The following is a 14,656-nucleotide window of genomic DNA, read 5'->3' as shown; positions in this document are numbered from 1 at the left end:
CACGACTGCCTGCTTGCAAGGAAGGTGCTTATGCCGCTGAGCTAAATCCCCAGCCCCCTATCTTACTGTATTTTTGAGTGCACACCAAATATATGCAACATTCATCTTGAATAGATGTCACATATACATGTGTATGAAGTATGTTACATGTATCTGTTACCTGTAGATGAGATACAAAAATAAAAGTACTAACTGAGTGTGGTGGTGCATGCCTGTAATCCCAGAATTTGGGAGGCTGAGGCAGGAGGATTGCTGCCAGTTTGAAATCAACCTGGACTACACAGTGAGTGCAAGGCCAACATGAACTACACAGAGAGACCCTGTCTCAAAATGTAAACAAACAAACAAACAAATTGCCAGGTGAAGTGGTAACACATCTGTAATCCCAGCACTTTGGTGGGCTAAGCAAGGAGGATCAGGGCTGGGGATTTAGCTCAGCGGCATAAGCGCCTGCCTGGCAAGCTCAAGGTCATGAGGTCAATCCCTGGTACTGCAAAAAAAAAAAAAGAAAAGAAAGGAGGATTAAAAGTTTGAACCCCAGGGGAGACCCAATCTCCAGAAATAAAAAGAGGGCTCAGCATGGTTTGTTTTTGTTTTTGGTGCCAGGGATTGAACTCAGAACCTTGTCCTTGCCAGGCAGGCACTTTCATACCCCTGAGCTAAATCCCTGGCCTCAGTATGGGTTTTGAGTCTGGTGCAAGATCCTATCTCTTCAATTTATTGGGAATGAGAAGTGGCTGCCTACGTGGCCCAGCCTCTGGTTCTTCTTCAGTCTTGGCACACCAGAAGGAACAAGTGGTCACAACAAATATGTCACCTTGGCTAAAGTAGTACAATTAGCAATAACAAGAGCATCAAGTGAGAAACGTGGTAACTATTACTTTGCCAACCTTTAACCATATGAAATAGATTTATAGTTATATAACAAGATCTAAAACCAGAAAATTGTATGCAGTAAATATGCCCTCAGTATGCTGATTTTACCCTCAGGGGAAAAAATTTAAAAGGGTTTAGGAGAAAAAATAGAAAAATAAAAGAAGAAGAAATGATTGGAAGCAAGGCTGGAAAACAAAGGAAAATCATGCAAACTTTGGGAAACTGGTGAAGAAGATTGGAGGGTAAGAGAAGCAAGAAGTAAAAACAAGTAAAAAAGAAAAAGAAAAAGGCCACACTGGGGTGTGACTCTGCCCTGTCACTGGTAGTGAGCAGACAGAGCCTAGATCTGTGCTGATCAATCCCACAAGCCGGCAGGGGAGTGGATAATTCCTGCAAGTCAGTGCCTTAGTAGTCCCACTGAAGTCGAGGCTGCTTTGTGGCTGTGAGGGTGGAAGCTCATTTGTTCAGCCTGCAAGGTGCCACGTGCCTCATGCCAGCTTGAACTTAGCTCCCTGCCTCACCATGACACTGGGAGCCAGCCCGCAGCTGCTGAGTTCCCAGCCCAGCTCTCCAAGGTGGCCACCAGCCAATCACCTTCTTGAGGGGGCCTTCTGAACCCAAGTAACTCACCAGCCACTGCAGTCTGCTGTGTCCACTCTCCCGTTCCACTGGTGCGTCTCTCCGGGGAGGCCTCTGTGCACCTGCAGGTTGAAGCTGCCTCTTCCACACAGCATCAGGGCTCAAGGAGAAAGCCTCACTTGCCACCTCCTTCTTCTGCATTGAGGTCTTTCTCTCTGGGCTTCAATTCTCACTTCAGATCCTTGTTGGGGCCCAGGGACCCACTTCCCTCCTTCTTCTCTTCCTGACATTGTTATATTCCAGCATCTGGGCTTCAAATCTTAGAGGGACTCGGATATAGCTCAGTGTGAATGCTCTGGGCTCTGGGCTATAGTACTGAGGTTCAAATCCCCAGTACTAAATGACAACAATGCAAATTTTGCAAGCTGAGTTTGATGTCAAACACCTGTAATCCTAGGTATTCAAGACTCACTTGAAATCCCTACTTGAACCCTGAGTTCGAGACCACCCTGGATAACCCTAGAGAGACCCAGTCTCAAAAAAAAAAAAAAAACACCAAAAACAAAACCCTTCTAATGTGAAATGTAACTCACAAAAGACAAAAAAATTGCACAAAACAAAAATGCGCAGCACAATGACATATCAAAGCAAACAGGCCTAGCCAGGCGTGTGGCACAGGCCTGTAATCCCAGCACTCAAGAGACTGAGGCTGGAGGATCACTTTGAGTTCAAGGCCAGCCTGAACTACATAGGAGACTCTGCTTCAAAAACAAAACAAAAAACAAAAGCCAGCAGAGTCTTTGGCATCAGTAGACCAAGAATTAAAATGTCAGAGCCTCAAACCCCTTAGTGGTAGCCCCTGCACGCTTTCCAAAGTGACCATGAACCTGATACTCAGAGAAAAGCCTTTGGTCCTAACATTTTCCCAGTTAATTATGCATGCGTAAATATGACTTCCTTTTGTCTATTTAAGAACTTCAAATAGATGGAATTATTAATGTTTTGGGTCTGGATTGGATGCTCAGCATGGGGAGATTAATTTGAATCACACATGGCCACACGTTTCGGTGACTAAAGCACCCTGTCCTGCAACCCGTTCCACAGCTGTCCTTGGGTAGCCCCGTGTGGGCTGTCATGGCTAATGCTTCCATGAGCAAGTATGTGTATATCGTTTGGTGTGTGTGGCTTTTCTTCTTGTAGTACCAGGGATTGAAGCCAGAGCCATCATGCTGAGCTATATCCTCAAACCCTTTTCTATTTTTTATTGTGAGACATGATCTTGCTAAGTCACTGCTGGACTTCAACTTGACCCTCCTGCCTCAGCCTCCCAGAGTGCAGGGATTATAGGCATATACTACCTTGCTTGGTTATCATATGGCATTTCAAAGGTATATAACTTGGCATAGAATTGCCACATCTTGGGGGCATACATGGAGCTGGACAGGGTTCCCCCCAAAGTCACATGTACCTGGAACCTCTGGCTGTGACTTCACCTGGGAATAGGATCTGTGCAGATCCAATTGAGTTAAAAGAGGCAGCAGCCACACTGGGTTAGGTGGGGCCTAAACCAATGACTGGTGTCTTCCTAAGGAGAAGGAAGAGAAGAGAGAAGAAAACCCCATGGGAGCATGGTGGCAGGGCTGGAGTGATGCCGCAGCTGCTGGCCAAGGGACAAGAAGGCCTCTGGGACTCTGAGAAATGCTGGGTCATCACACACACACACACACACACACACACACACACACATGTCCTTGGAGAGGCTGGGCCTCATGTTGGTTTGGAGTTCTTTGCGTACAAGGTATAATCCCTACAGTTATGGGGAGTACCCTCACCCATCTCCTTCTGGAAGTTGTATTCTCACAAGTTTCAGTGGGGTGTGGGCAGAGGGGAAGCCTCTCCTCCCTGCCAGGCTGTGGTGGTCTCAGCGGCCTCTATCAGGAAGAACCTCGTGTCCCACTGGCTTGCAATCCTGCTTATGGCAAACAATGAATGTCCCCAGAGATGTGGGCCAGATGTCACTCCACAGGTGAATTTGTCTACCCAACCTGATGCTTTATTCTTGGTGCTGGGAACTGAACTCAGGACCTTGTATTTGCTAGGCAGGCTCTTATGCTACTGAGCTACATCCCCAGCCGCTAATATGATGCTTTTTGTTGTGTTGTTTTGAGACAGGGTATTGCTGTGTAGCTCAGGCTGACCTCAAATTTGTGTAATCCTCCTGCTTCAGCTTCTGGAGTGCTAGGATTAAAAATGTGTACCACTACACCTAATTTAATACAATGCTGACTTAATACCATAACATCAATAATAAATCCTAATACTTGAGGAGGCAAGTCCTGCCACCTTGGTTTGTTTGTTTATGTTTTTTGTTTTTGTTTTGGTTTTTTGGTACTGAGGATTGAACTCACGGCCTTGCGCTTTCCAGGCAGGGGCTTATGCTGCTGAGCTAAATCCCCAGTCCCTGTTATGGGGGTTTTTCGATGATATATTTTAGCCAGGGTGTTGAAGTACTTACCATGTATCCCCAACTGTCCTTTCAACAATCCTCCTGCCTCAGCCTGCTGGGTGTTGGGATGATAGGTGTGCATCATCACACCCAGCTCAAACCTAAGGAAGTTTAAAAAAAAAATTTTTTTTTGGTACCAGGGATCAAACTCAAAACCTTGTGCTTGCCAGGCAAGTGCTTAAGCCACTAAGCTAAATCCCCAGCCCAGGAAATTTTAATATTATAAATATTTATATGTTATCTTGATGGTATTGAACTCACCATGTAGCCCAGATTGACCTCAGATTCTCAGGAATCCCCCTGCTTCAGCCTCCCAAGCACTGGGATGACAGGCATGTGCTACCACGCCTCGCTGAGTATTTTACCAAGTATTTCTTCTGCATCAATTGAAATAATTCTGTGTAGCTGAGGATTTAGCTCAGCGGCATAAGCATTTGCCTGGCAAGCCTGAGGTTGTGAGTTCGATCCCCAGTACAAAAAAAGAAGAAAGAAATACTTCTATGTTTTTTCTTCTTTGATCAGTTAACATAATGGAGTGGTATGTATAGATTTCATAGTCTCCAGGGAAGCCAAGTTTGGTTTTGAAAGCCTACATGTTTCTTACGTTGCCTTAGATTTGGAATGCTGTTTAGAGCCTTGCGTCCAGGCTCACAGGGGAAGTTGGGCACTTTCCTGCCCCATACTGTCATTGTGGGCTTTGCCATCATTGCTCTGACCTCGCAGATAGGAAGGTAACCACGTTATGGCAAGAGAAGAGGCGGGCGGGGGAGGGGACTCCTGGCGGCTCAGGATGAACAGGGACTCATGTCTCCTTTCCCACTTCCTGAGAGTTTGGGCAGAACTGTCTATTCTTTAACCCATGGCAATCCTCCTATCTCAGCTTCCAGTATCTTTTTCTGTATCACTCTTTCTGCTTTTACTTGCATTACTGATTTACTTTTGTGGTGGTGGAGACCAGGCCCAGGGCTTGCGCATGCCAGGCTGCCCTTACTTAACTCCTCCCTACTGCCATATTTGGCTTAGGTCAGTGTCTTACTTTATTTTATTTTAGATTTTATTTTATTTGAAAGTCTTATTGTATAGTCCAGGTTAGCCTTAAACTCGCTGTATAGCACAGGCTGGCCTCATACTCACAGAGATCCTCTTGCCTCAGCCTCCCAAGCGCCACTACACCTGGCTGTTTCTGTTTGTAACAGGTGCCCAGCTCACTAATTTCCACTCTTTCTTTTTTTCCCCAACATAAGCTTTAAGGCTACAGATTAGCCTCTCAGTCCTTTATTTACTGCATTCTGCTAGGATTGTGGTACAGTGTTTTGAGTCCCTCTCAAGTGTAAATACCTAATTCACTGGGCACGGTGGTGCACGCCTGCCTTCCTAGTACTTAGGAGGCTGAGGTGCAAGGATTGCTGGGGTCTGAAGCCAGCGACATAGTAAGTTCAAGTCCAAGGTCTGTCTAAAGTACATAGCGAAAAACCGTCGAGAAGATAAAACCCAAATTAAAGACACTTAATATCAACTATGATTTCTTCTTTTTCCTATGGGTTATTTAGAAATCAGCATGAGGCTTTCCCGTGAAGCAAGCCCCGCTATGCTGATAGGGAAGAGCCTCAACCAGAAGAGAAACCAAGCCTTCCCATAAGCCAGCCAGTGCGTAGGCAGAAAAAACAGAGGTGCGTGCCCCCCACCCCACTGATTCTGAGGACTCAGGGTGAGATGACAACTGAGGGGAAGTGAACAGCTCAATGCTTATGTTGTTTGGTTGACTCTTCAGGCCTGGAGGATGGCAGTGTGCACTGTGTCAACTGTGTGGGATTTCCTCCTGTCTTGTTTTTGAAATCCAATGTTTTGTTTCATTTTACTATTTTTTTTTTTTTGAGACAGGGTCTCTCTATGCAGTTCAGGCTGGTCTTAAGCTCACTTTGTAGCCCAGGCTGGTCTTGAATTTACAGTAATCCTCCAACCTCAGCCTCCTAAGTGCTAGGATTATGGGTGTGAGCCACCACGCTCAGCTGGGGATTGCAGTCATGACCTCACACTTGCAAGGTAGGTATTTATGCTGCTGAGCTAAATCTCTGGCCCCATTTGACTGTTTTATCCCTATCTGAAGATAACAATGCGCAGTATCATTGTTTTGTTCTGTTCCGATTTATTGTTTTTTATTCAATGTTGTGTTTTGAATGCTTTTATTATTTTGTTTCATTTTGCTATGTCTGATGGTATGGACTACTGTGAAGATAGCAAGATACACTCTGATAGCCACTGTTGATTTCCTATTGTCCTGTTTTGAAGTTCTGCGCCCCGTTCATTGCTTCGCTTTGGCTGTATTCGGTTTTGTTTTGTTGGGTTCTAGTCTCTTTAAAATAAAATAAATTTTAAAAAAAGAAGTGAGCATGAGCCAGATGTAGTGATGCGTATGTAGAATCCCAGCTACTCAGAAAGCTGAGGCAGTATAGCATGTTGGAGATTAGTCTAAACAACTTCACCAGATCATTATCTCAAAATTAAAAAAAAATAAAGCCAGGCATCTTGGCGCAGTCCTGGAATTCCAGCACTTGGAAGGCTGAGGCAGGAGAATCATTCGTAAGTTTGAAACCAGCATGGGCTACCAAGTAAGCCCCAGGCTAGCCTGAACTGCAGAGTGAGAGCCTGTCCCAACAAGACTAAATAAATACATACAAAAATAAAAGGATTGGGACCGCAGCTCAGTGCTCCCTGGGTTCAGTCCCCAGCACTGCATGCATGTTTATGTGGACATGTTGTCACAGTGCCTGGTTGTTCCCAGAAGGGGCTGCTTATGAACTGAGGGCTCAGCTGACCTGGAATCTGGACGTAAGGACAGTCCCAGCACCTAACTATGAACACAATTTGGGTTTGATTTTTGCAGTTCTAGAGACTGAACCCAGAGTGTTCACACTTGATGAGTCCTGCCTGTTTGGGTTTCTGTTTTCTTTTTTGAGACAGCATCTTGCTATGTAGCCTTGAACTTTCAGTGATCCTCCCACCTCAGCCTCCCAGTGCTGGCACGACAGGCGCGCGCCACCACGCTCCGCAAGTCCTGCCTTCTAGAGCTCCCCATGCATCCCTATCCCGATAGAGAGGCCAGAGATACAACAGCATGACACAAATGCTTTATTGTTGAAAACACACAGAAACCCTGAGCCAGGACAAGAGGGCTTGGACAGCAGACGGTGGGTGGGAGGTCATAGCCCTGCACAGGGTGACCAAGGTCTACCTGGACATACCTCATCTTCTACTCTTGCTACTTATTGGCTAGACCCTGTGGCCACCTTGTCCTGGCCCAGGCCCCGAAGTGGGAAACCTGGGCTTTAGAAGGAAGACATGGGAACTGGACATGGCGGCACACACCTGTCATCCCAACACCTGGGAGGCTGAGGCAGGAGAATCACTGCAAGTTCCAGACCTGCCTGAGTTACCAAGTCAATTCCTACTGGCCTGTACTACACAGTAAGCCACTGTCTCAAAACAAAAAAAAGGAAGACATGGCAACAGCCATCCCTGAGCAACTTCTGGACCGGCAAGAGTGGGTGGGAAGAGGCCACCTGTCCCCACTGAGGTGCCCACTCTGCCTCTCCCAACGCCAGCCCTAGGAGTGGCCCCGCCTCAGCCTCCTCTTGCTCCATGGCCCAGAGGACGGCAGCAGAGCCCTTCCTTGGGCTAGAGCACCAGCTGGAAGCAGGCACAGGGCAGGGTCCACGCCCACCTGGCACCACTCGGAGCCCAGCACGCCAACCTAGGCCTAGCTGTGGCTGGGCTCGGGCCCCTAGCTCCCCGACTGCAGGTGGTTGTGCAGCTGCTCGGCCTGGCTCTTTAGGCACTGGAACTCTTCCTGGATGAAGTCTGTCAGGGCCTTGCGCATCTCCACCTGGGGACGAGGATTGGGTTGGCCTGAACCAAGGACCACAGGCAGCGTCCCAGGAGACGGCAGGGCCTGGAGGAAACTCACAGCTGACTTGTTCTCCAGCCGGAGCCGCTCAAGCACTGGCAGCATGCTGAAGGGCCTCCCGATGAGCACGGTGATTTTCTGTGGAGGGAGTCGGCTGCTGGGTACCATGGAGCAGGGAGACCCCCCCACCCCGCCATCCCTGCCCCAGCCACCCTGGAGCTGGAGTCAGTCCTCCTCCCAGCCCCCCATGCACTGCACACACTCTCACTGATCTCCCTCTTTTGGGGGGACTGGGCTACCAGGAATCGAACTAAGGACCTTGTGCTTGCCAGGCAGGCACTTATGCTGCTGAGCTACATCCCTGTCCCAATCTCTCTCTTTAAAACAAGTAACTGGGATCAGGTGTGGTGGCAACTGGCTGCCATCCCAGCACTCAGGAGGCTGAAGCAGGAGGACTGCTGTGAGTTTGAGGGCAACCTGGGCTACACAGTGAGGTCCTGTCTCAATAAACCAAATAAATTACAATAAAACCAGCAGATGGGCCACTGTAGTCCTGGGACCCATCCTAAATGACCTGCCCCTTTCTGACCCCAAGGCCTATCCCTGCCCCAGGTTTCAAAGGCTCTGGGGTCAGGTCTCCACTCTGGGCCTCTGCAGCATGGACCAGGACACACATGGTGGGCAGCAGGCAGACAGACGGATGGATGAATGGACAGAGGAGTGGCAGTGCCCACCCACCTGCCCGAAGCGAGGAAAGTAAGGTGGACTGTTAGGAAGGACGTCGTTCATTCCTGTAGCACAGGACACAGAAAGCTGTGACTGCACTGGAGTCACAGGTAGCCTAGGCACAGAGGGGCCCGGGCCACCCAGCATAACCCTCACGCCCCATCCAGGGAGCCCCGGGCTCACCCACGTGCCACAGCGGCAGAATGATAGGGTTCAAGTGACACTCAGCAATCAGGCGCCCGATTCCTGCCAGGGAAGTGGCAGAAAGGCTGGCATGGGCTGTGCCCAGCCATCCTGCCCCAACCCAGCCAGCACCACCCTGCCAGTTCCCACTGAGACCCACTTGCCAGGTAGCACCCGGATCACTGCCTGGCCCCCGTCCCCTGCCGCCCACAGGCCTGGCCCAGGGCAGCCAGCAGGGCTCACCCCACTTGAAGCGCAGGAACTCAGAGCTCATGTTCACCTTCCCTGTGGAGAAAGCACAGTGAGGCCAGGCCCGGGATCCCCGCTGCCCAACCCTGCAGCGACACCCACCTTCTGGGAAGATGTGCACCCAATCTCCGTGGTTGAGCTTTTCCAGGATGAAGTCCATGCCCCGCTGGTAGACGCCATCTCCTGCAGAAAAGGACCTGATCCCATCAGTCTCTATCCTGCACACTCTTTATGAAGACACTGTCCCAAACTGGGACACAGGCAACGCCTTGGGGACTCGTCACACCCAATGCACCATGCGCAGACACCTTTCAATGACTGCACCAGGCCTGCTCCACCATGGCCACCCTGGACCTTGACTTTAAAATTGAACAGTATCCTATTAGCTTTGTGTGGCACACACACCTGTCATCCCAGCTCTCAGAAGGCTCAGACAGAAATATCGCTGAGTTCAAGAACAACGTGAGCTACAATAGTGAGACCTATCTCAAAACACCAAAAATAACTAAAATAAAATAAAGTGGGGAAACACAGTAGACAGGCTGGGATCATTTCTGGCCAGTGTGTTAACTGCAGACTCCTACCCTGTCCTCCACAAGGACAGTTCTAGCCAGGCATCAAGCCATCTCAATACAACCCAAATTGGGACCTGGCCCACAGCTACCTAGAGGCTGGGGGTGCATGGGGTCTTTCACCTGGGGTCACAGTCTCTGCCAGCACCCATCGACAGAGCTTCACACCAGATGTGGGAGACGTGTCTCAGCAGAGCTTTTGCCAATGCTGCATCCACTCTGCGCAGCGTCCAGTCCTGGACTATCACATTATGGAGCCTGGGCTTGGGGAAAGGCAGGGCCAAGGCACGCTGGTATGTCCTGGGCGCCTGGCATGTAGTCAGAGCTTCAGGCAGGTGACATGTGCATGATGACTAACTCCCCTGCCTCGCCCTCACTCACTTTCTTTGTCTTTTCTTCTCTCCTTTGTGTGTGTGTCTGTGGTACTGGGGATTGAACCCTGGGCCTCTGCACAGAGGTACATTCTCCGCTCTTTTTTTTTTTTTTTCTTGTGGTACCGGGGATGGAACTCACGACCTTGCACTTGCCAGGCAGGTGCTTATGTCGCTGAGCTAAATCCCTGGCCCCTCTTTTGGTTTTTCTTGCAGAGTGTCACTAAATTGCCAAGGCTGGGCTCAAATTTGCAATCCTTCTACTTCAGTGTCCCAGAGCGCTCTGGTTACTCGAGGATTTGCCATCTTTTTCGCCAACGCAAAATAATAACAACTTCCTTTGACTTCCTACGGATCCTTTCTCCTCCCTTTCTTCCTCACAACAACGCTCTGAGAAGACTGACCACCGCTACTGTCCCTTACGCCACTGCAGGCCACAGAAGGCCACTTCCTATGGTCATCACTCCATGGAAACCGCTTACCTAAGGTCACTTTTCTCCCTGACTGTCATGCACTGCCACCTTGGTGGCTTCTCTCTCTGTGCTCTTGCCACACATCCTCTGGAATCTCACCTCCATGTCTGTGGCTAAATAGCAATGGATCCTGTCCCTGAATCCCAGGTTTTCCAATGTTTTGAGAAGGATCTCACTATGTAGCCCAGGCTGGCCTCAAATTCACGGAGATCTTCCTGCCTCAGGATCCCACTGGCTGGAGTGACAGGCAAGTATCACCACACCCAGCTAAGAGTTCAACAGTCTTAACAACATCATTCCAGAACCTTCCCAGCCTTCCCACCATCACAGTTTTCTACCCCTCTAGCACCTGGTATGTGTGTGACTGCCTTCCAAACATCTTTCCCTTCCTCTCCGTTTCCCAAGAAAAGGCCAATCTGAACAGCTATGGTTTTTCCACCTCTTGTATCACCTGGCAAGCAGCTTAAGCTCTCAGAGCTCTGTCTGGAGAACAGGGATCAAAATGCCCTTCCAGGGGCTGGAGATTTAGCTCAGCGGCATAAGCTCCTGCCTTGCAAGCAGGCGGTCGTGAGTTCGATCCCTGGTACCAATAAAAAAAGGAGAAAGACAAAAAAAAAAAAAATGCCCTTCCAGAGGCCTAGTGTGGTGGTACTCATCTATCACCCTAGCCACTGGGAGCCTGAGTCAGAAGGTTCACCACATATTCGAGGCCAGCCTGGACTACATGGGAGTGTAGTTTAGTTTTTAGTGTTTAAAAAACACTAAAAAAGGGCTGGAGATTTAGCTCAGTGGTTCAAGCATTTGCCTGGTAATTTCGAGGTTGTGAGTTCAATCCCCTAGTACCCCCCAAAAAAAACCCCAGTATAACAAGACAAAACAAAGGTCCATTGCTCAGGGAGTTCTTGAGTGCTGCCAGATGTTACTCAGTCTCAGACACTTTGCCCCACGAGCCTGTCTGCTCTCCCAGAAGCAAAGCCTGCTGGCCTTCCAATTCAAGCTACTGCCATCATAAGCAGGTGGCACCGACTACTGCCAGTGAGGCTCTTATCTCCAAGTCCTCATGCCAGAGGCTAGCCCTCCCGATCCACCCCTCCCCAGCGGCCTCTGTTACCTCTACACCATTTGATGCTGTCCCTGGCACCCACCCAGTCACACACAGGCCACTGTACTCCAAGACAGAAGCAGGCACAGCAACCCCGCCCCACAGGCACCACGGGCACTGCAGGCACTGCTCACCCCGGCACACGGGCACACACTTGCCCAGGCTGAAGAAGCGAGAGTGCAGCTCCTTGGTGAAGCAGATGTCCGCCGCCGCCGGGGTCCTGAGGCAAGGACAGGCCTGGTCACTGCTGCCCAGGTTGGGGGCCCATGGGCCACACCTTGTGCCCTGCCTGGATGGTGGCTGCCACTTCTGAGGGGACAGGAGGGTAAACTCAGGCAGGGCCTGCTCACCAGCGCATGAGCTTCAGGTTCCAGATGTGGCGGAGCTTCAGGATCCCTGGGAAAGGAGAGGAGGGGCTGCATGTCTGGCGTGCTTTCCTCCAAGACACATCCTTCTGGGTCACCTCATTTCAGGGGCACCTTCTAGCCTTTTGGCCGGGACACCCAGATTGCCCTCAACCCCCCCATAGCTTATTCATCAGAATGTGACCCTGCTGTGTCCCTGGTGCCCCTGACAACTTCCACTCTTCTTGTTTTCCAAGGCAGGGCCTCACATGAAGCCCAGGCTGGCCTGGAGCTTGTGGCGATCCTCCTGCCTCGGGCTTGCCCTGTGGCCACTTCCTGTCCTTTCACATTTCTGCAACCCTGAGGAGCTAGCCAACGGGCCACAAGTGGAACTTGATCCCAGAGGCAGGGCATCTCCGACCCACGGAGTAGGGCATTCGCACTGGCCTCCTTCTCTGCCTCCCCGCGCCCAGCACCCAGCCCAGTACCCCAGAGGTGAGGATCGTCCATGCAAGACTGGTGGTTGGAGACGGTGATGAGGGGCGTGCTGGGGTCTCGGTTCTCGATGAGCTCGTACAGCACCTCCTTGTTATGGACACTGAGATGGTTCATGTACTCTGAGGGGAGGAGAGGGTCTCAGTCTCAGCCCCTGCCATCTGCCCAAGGAAAACTTCCGCCGGGAAGGTCGCCGCGCCTCCACCCCAAGCTCCGGCTCCGGCCAGTGTCGGTCCAGGGGACGGACTCTGCCTCAGCTGCGGGCCACTCACTGGTCCAGAAGCAGCTGTAGGTGCCCACCAGCCCCATGACGACGCTGCTGGCCAGGGTCCATGTGAGCCGCGGGACAGCGGGGAACGGCCAGCGCACATGGAGGGGCATCGCCCGGCCCTGCGCCGGCCCGGGCAGCCCGCGGACTGGCCGTCCTGGGTTCGGGTCCTCAGTCGCCGGAGGGGTCTTGAACAGCCTCCGGCACCCACGGGACCGCGGATCCGCGAGACGGGGGCCCTGGCTAAGGCCACCTCGCAGGTGAGGCCAGTGCGGCGCCACACAGGACCTGCCGCCGGGGCCAGGGGCCGGAGGCCGGAGGCCGGAGGGGGGGGCAAGCGACAAGCGGGACCCGCGCGCCGCCGGAAAGCGAGCCCGCTGAGGCGCCCGGCTCTCCGCCTCCTGTCGTGAAACGCGCCCGGCGCTTGACGGCAGCGGGGGTGGGACCCTGCTAGCTCCCGCGCGGCCCCGCGGTCCGGGTTCCGGGCTCGCCACCTGCGGCGCCTTTGGGCGCGGAGTTCTTAACTGAAGTCTGTGTGTGCCAGGGACTGCGCAGCACGAACACCGGAGGCGACCGAAGGTCTAGGCTGTGGGAACCCTTTTATTTTTTACCCTTTATTTTTATTGAGGGAAAATTCGCATGACATAGAATTAAATATACAGTACACATATATATTACTATATAGTTTTATGTAATTACAAATACACAATTTTACAGCCGGGCACTGCGCACATCATCCCAATATTCAGGAGGCTGAAGCAAGGAGTATCGTGTCAGGCCAGCCTGACAAACACAGCAAAACCGTGTCTCCCAAAACAACAACAACAAAAAATTCAATGTTGCATAATTGCAAATATTACATGGCTGTACTATGTGGTATGTATATGTGTGTGTGAAACAGAATGTAATGACAGGACATGTAATATATACTATAGTACGGTGTGAACAATAAGATGTTATATAATTACATACATATAATATAGTGTTAGTACATTAACAATACATTGAGTACAGTAACAACGCTGTCAACCACTACCTTTTCTTCCAAAACATATTGCTAACTCCAAAAGTCCTGTCCCTACCAGGCAATGTGGTGTGTGCATGTAAACCCAGCACTCTGGGAGGCTGAGGCAGGAGGACTGACTTCAAATACAAGCACAGCCTGAGCAATTTAAGCAAAACTCTGCCTTAAAATTTAAAAACGGTCTGTAGATATAAATATAGACTTCGGTGCAAAGGTCCTGGGTTCAACCCCAGTACCAAAGGGGAGAGGTTTTAAAAACCATTGCTGTCTCACTTGTATGTTTAATGTTTTTAATGTAGAACGCTTCACTAATTTGTGTGTCATCCTTGCGTAGGGGCCATGCTAATCTCTATATCGTTCCAATTTTAGTATGTGTGCTGCTGAGTCGAGCACTTAATGTAATTTTTAAACCATAATTTGTTTGGGTTTTGGTTTTTTGAGACAGGGTCTTGCTATGTAGTTCATGTTGCCTTGAATTCACTTTGTAAACCCAGCCTAGCCTCGAATCACGGTGATCCTCCTGGCTCAGCTTCCCGAGCCTTGCACCACCACACCATTTTATTGGCCTAAACATTTTTTACAAGGGTCTGGGATGAAGTGTGGTGGCAGAACATTGGCCTTGCATGGGAGAGGCCCTGGGTTCGTTCCCAGCACCAAACCGAACCAAACCAAAAGCTAGCCAACTGGGCCGGAGATTTAGCTCAGTGGCATAAGCGCCTGCCTGGCAAGCTCGAGGTCATGACACCGTACTGCACGGTCACGCTGCAAGACCTGGGGGGAATCTGGGGTTTTCTTCGGCGCCATCTCCTCTCGCCCAGGCCTTGGCCCAGGTCGCAGATCCTCGGGGAATTCTGCAGGGCGGCTGCGGGCCAGCCGCCTCCCGCGGCTCTCAGGCTCTTCAGGCCTCGCCTTGGCCCGTGCAAGATCCCACGCCGCCTAGGAGGTAGGCTCTAGTTCCCAGTTCTAGTTTCTAGTTCTGCAGTT

General features: G+C 50.7%; 1 protein-coding gene and 1 non-coding gene across 5 annotated transcripts; both read right to left on the bottom strand.

The window, feature by feature from the left end:
- Positions 1 to 7,067: 7,067 nt before the first annotated feature.
- Positions 7,068 to 13,045, bottom strand: Tafazzin (tafazzin, phospholipid-lysophospholipid transacylase). 4 transcript variants are annotated; one of them, XM_003462173.5, is made up of 10 exons: positions 12,653 to 13,037; positions 12,374 to 12,502; positions 11,892 to 11,937; positions 11,676 to 11,761; positions 9,126 to 9,206; positions 9,018 to 9,059; positions 8,775 to 8,837; positions 8,604 to 8,656; positions 7,926 to 8,003; positions 7,068 to 7,844 (listed from the first exon to the last, which is right to left on the bottom strand). In XM_003462173.5, exons 1-10 carry the CDS (start codon positions 12,759 to 12,761, stop codon positions 7,743 to 7,745), a joined length of 789 nt encoding a protein of 262 aa, XP_003462221.1. In that variant the 5' UTR covers positions 12,762 to 13,037; the 3' UTR covers positions 7,068 to 7,742. The 4 variants fall into 4 exon arrangements, with proteins under 4 accessions (XP_003462221.1, XP_063102674.1, XP_005000097.1 ...); XM_063246604.1 differs by having other exon boundaries at positions 8,775 to 9,059; positions 12,653 to 13,039; XM_005000040.4 differs by lacking the exon at positions 8,604 to 8,656 and having other exon boundaries at positions 12,653 to 13,039.
- A 916-nt stretch (positions 13,046 to 13,961) lies between these two features.
- Positions 13,962 to 14,065, bottom strand: LOC111753824 (U6 spliceosomal RNA). Its single transcript, XR_002788601.1, has one exon. It is a non-coding gene; the product is annotated as a U6 spliceosomal RNA (small nuclear RNA).
- Positions 14,066 to 14,656: the final 591 nt, after the last annotated feature.

Source organism: Cavia porcellus, unplaced genomic scaffold (genome assembly GCF_034190915.1).
Source record: "Cavia porcellus strain 051 isolate PalLab524CR breed Dunkin Hartley unplaced genomic scaffold, mCavPor4.1 scaffold_3, whole genome shotgun sequence".
Classification (NCBI taxonomy): domain Eukaryota; kingdom Metazoa; phylum Chordata; class Mammalia; order Rodentia; family Caviidae; genus Cavia; species Cavia porcellus.
Note: the sequence above shows the minus strand (reverse complement) of the source record. Positions and strands in the feature narration are given on the sequence as shown.

Coding starts and splice junctions, on each gene's coding strand:
- Tafazzin (XM_063246604.1), bottom strand. CDS start 12,761: ATGCCCCTCCATGTGCGCTGGCCGTTCCCCGCTGTCCCGCGGCTCACA. Junction 12,503..12,652: donor CTACAGCTGCTTCTGGACCA/GTGAGTGGCCCG, acceptor TCCTCCCCTCAG/AGTACATGAACCATCTCAGT. Junction 11,762..11,891: donor AACCTGAAGCTCATGCGCTG/GTGAGCAGGCCC, acceptor TCCTTGCCTCAG/GACCCCGGCGGCGGCGGACA.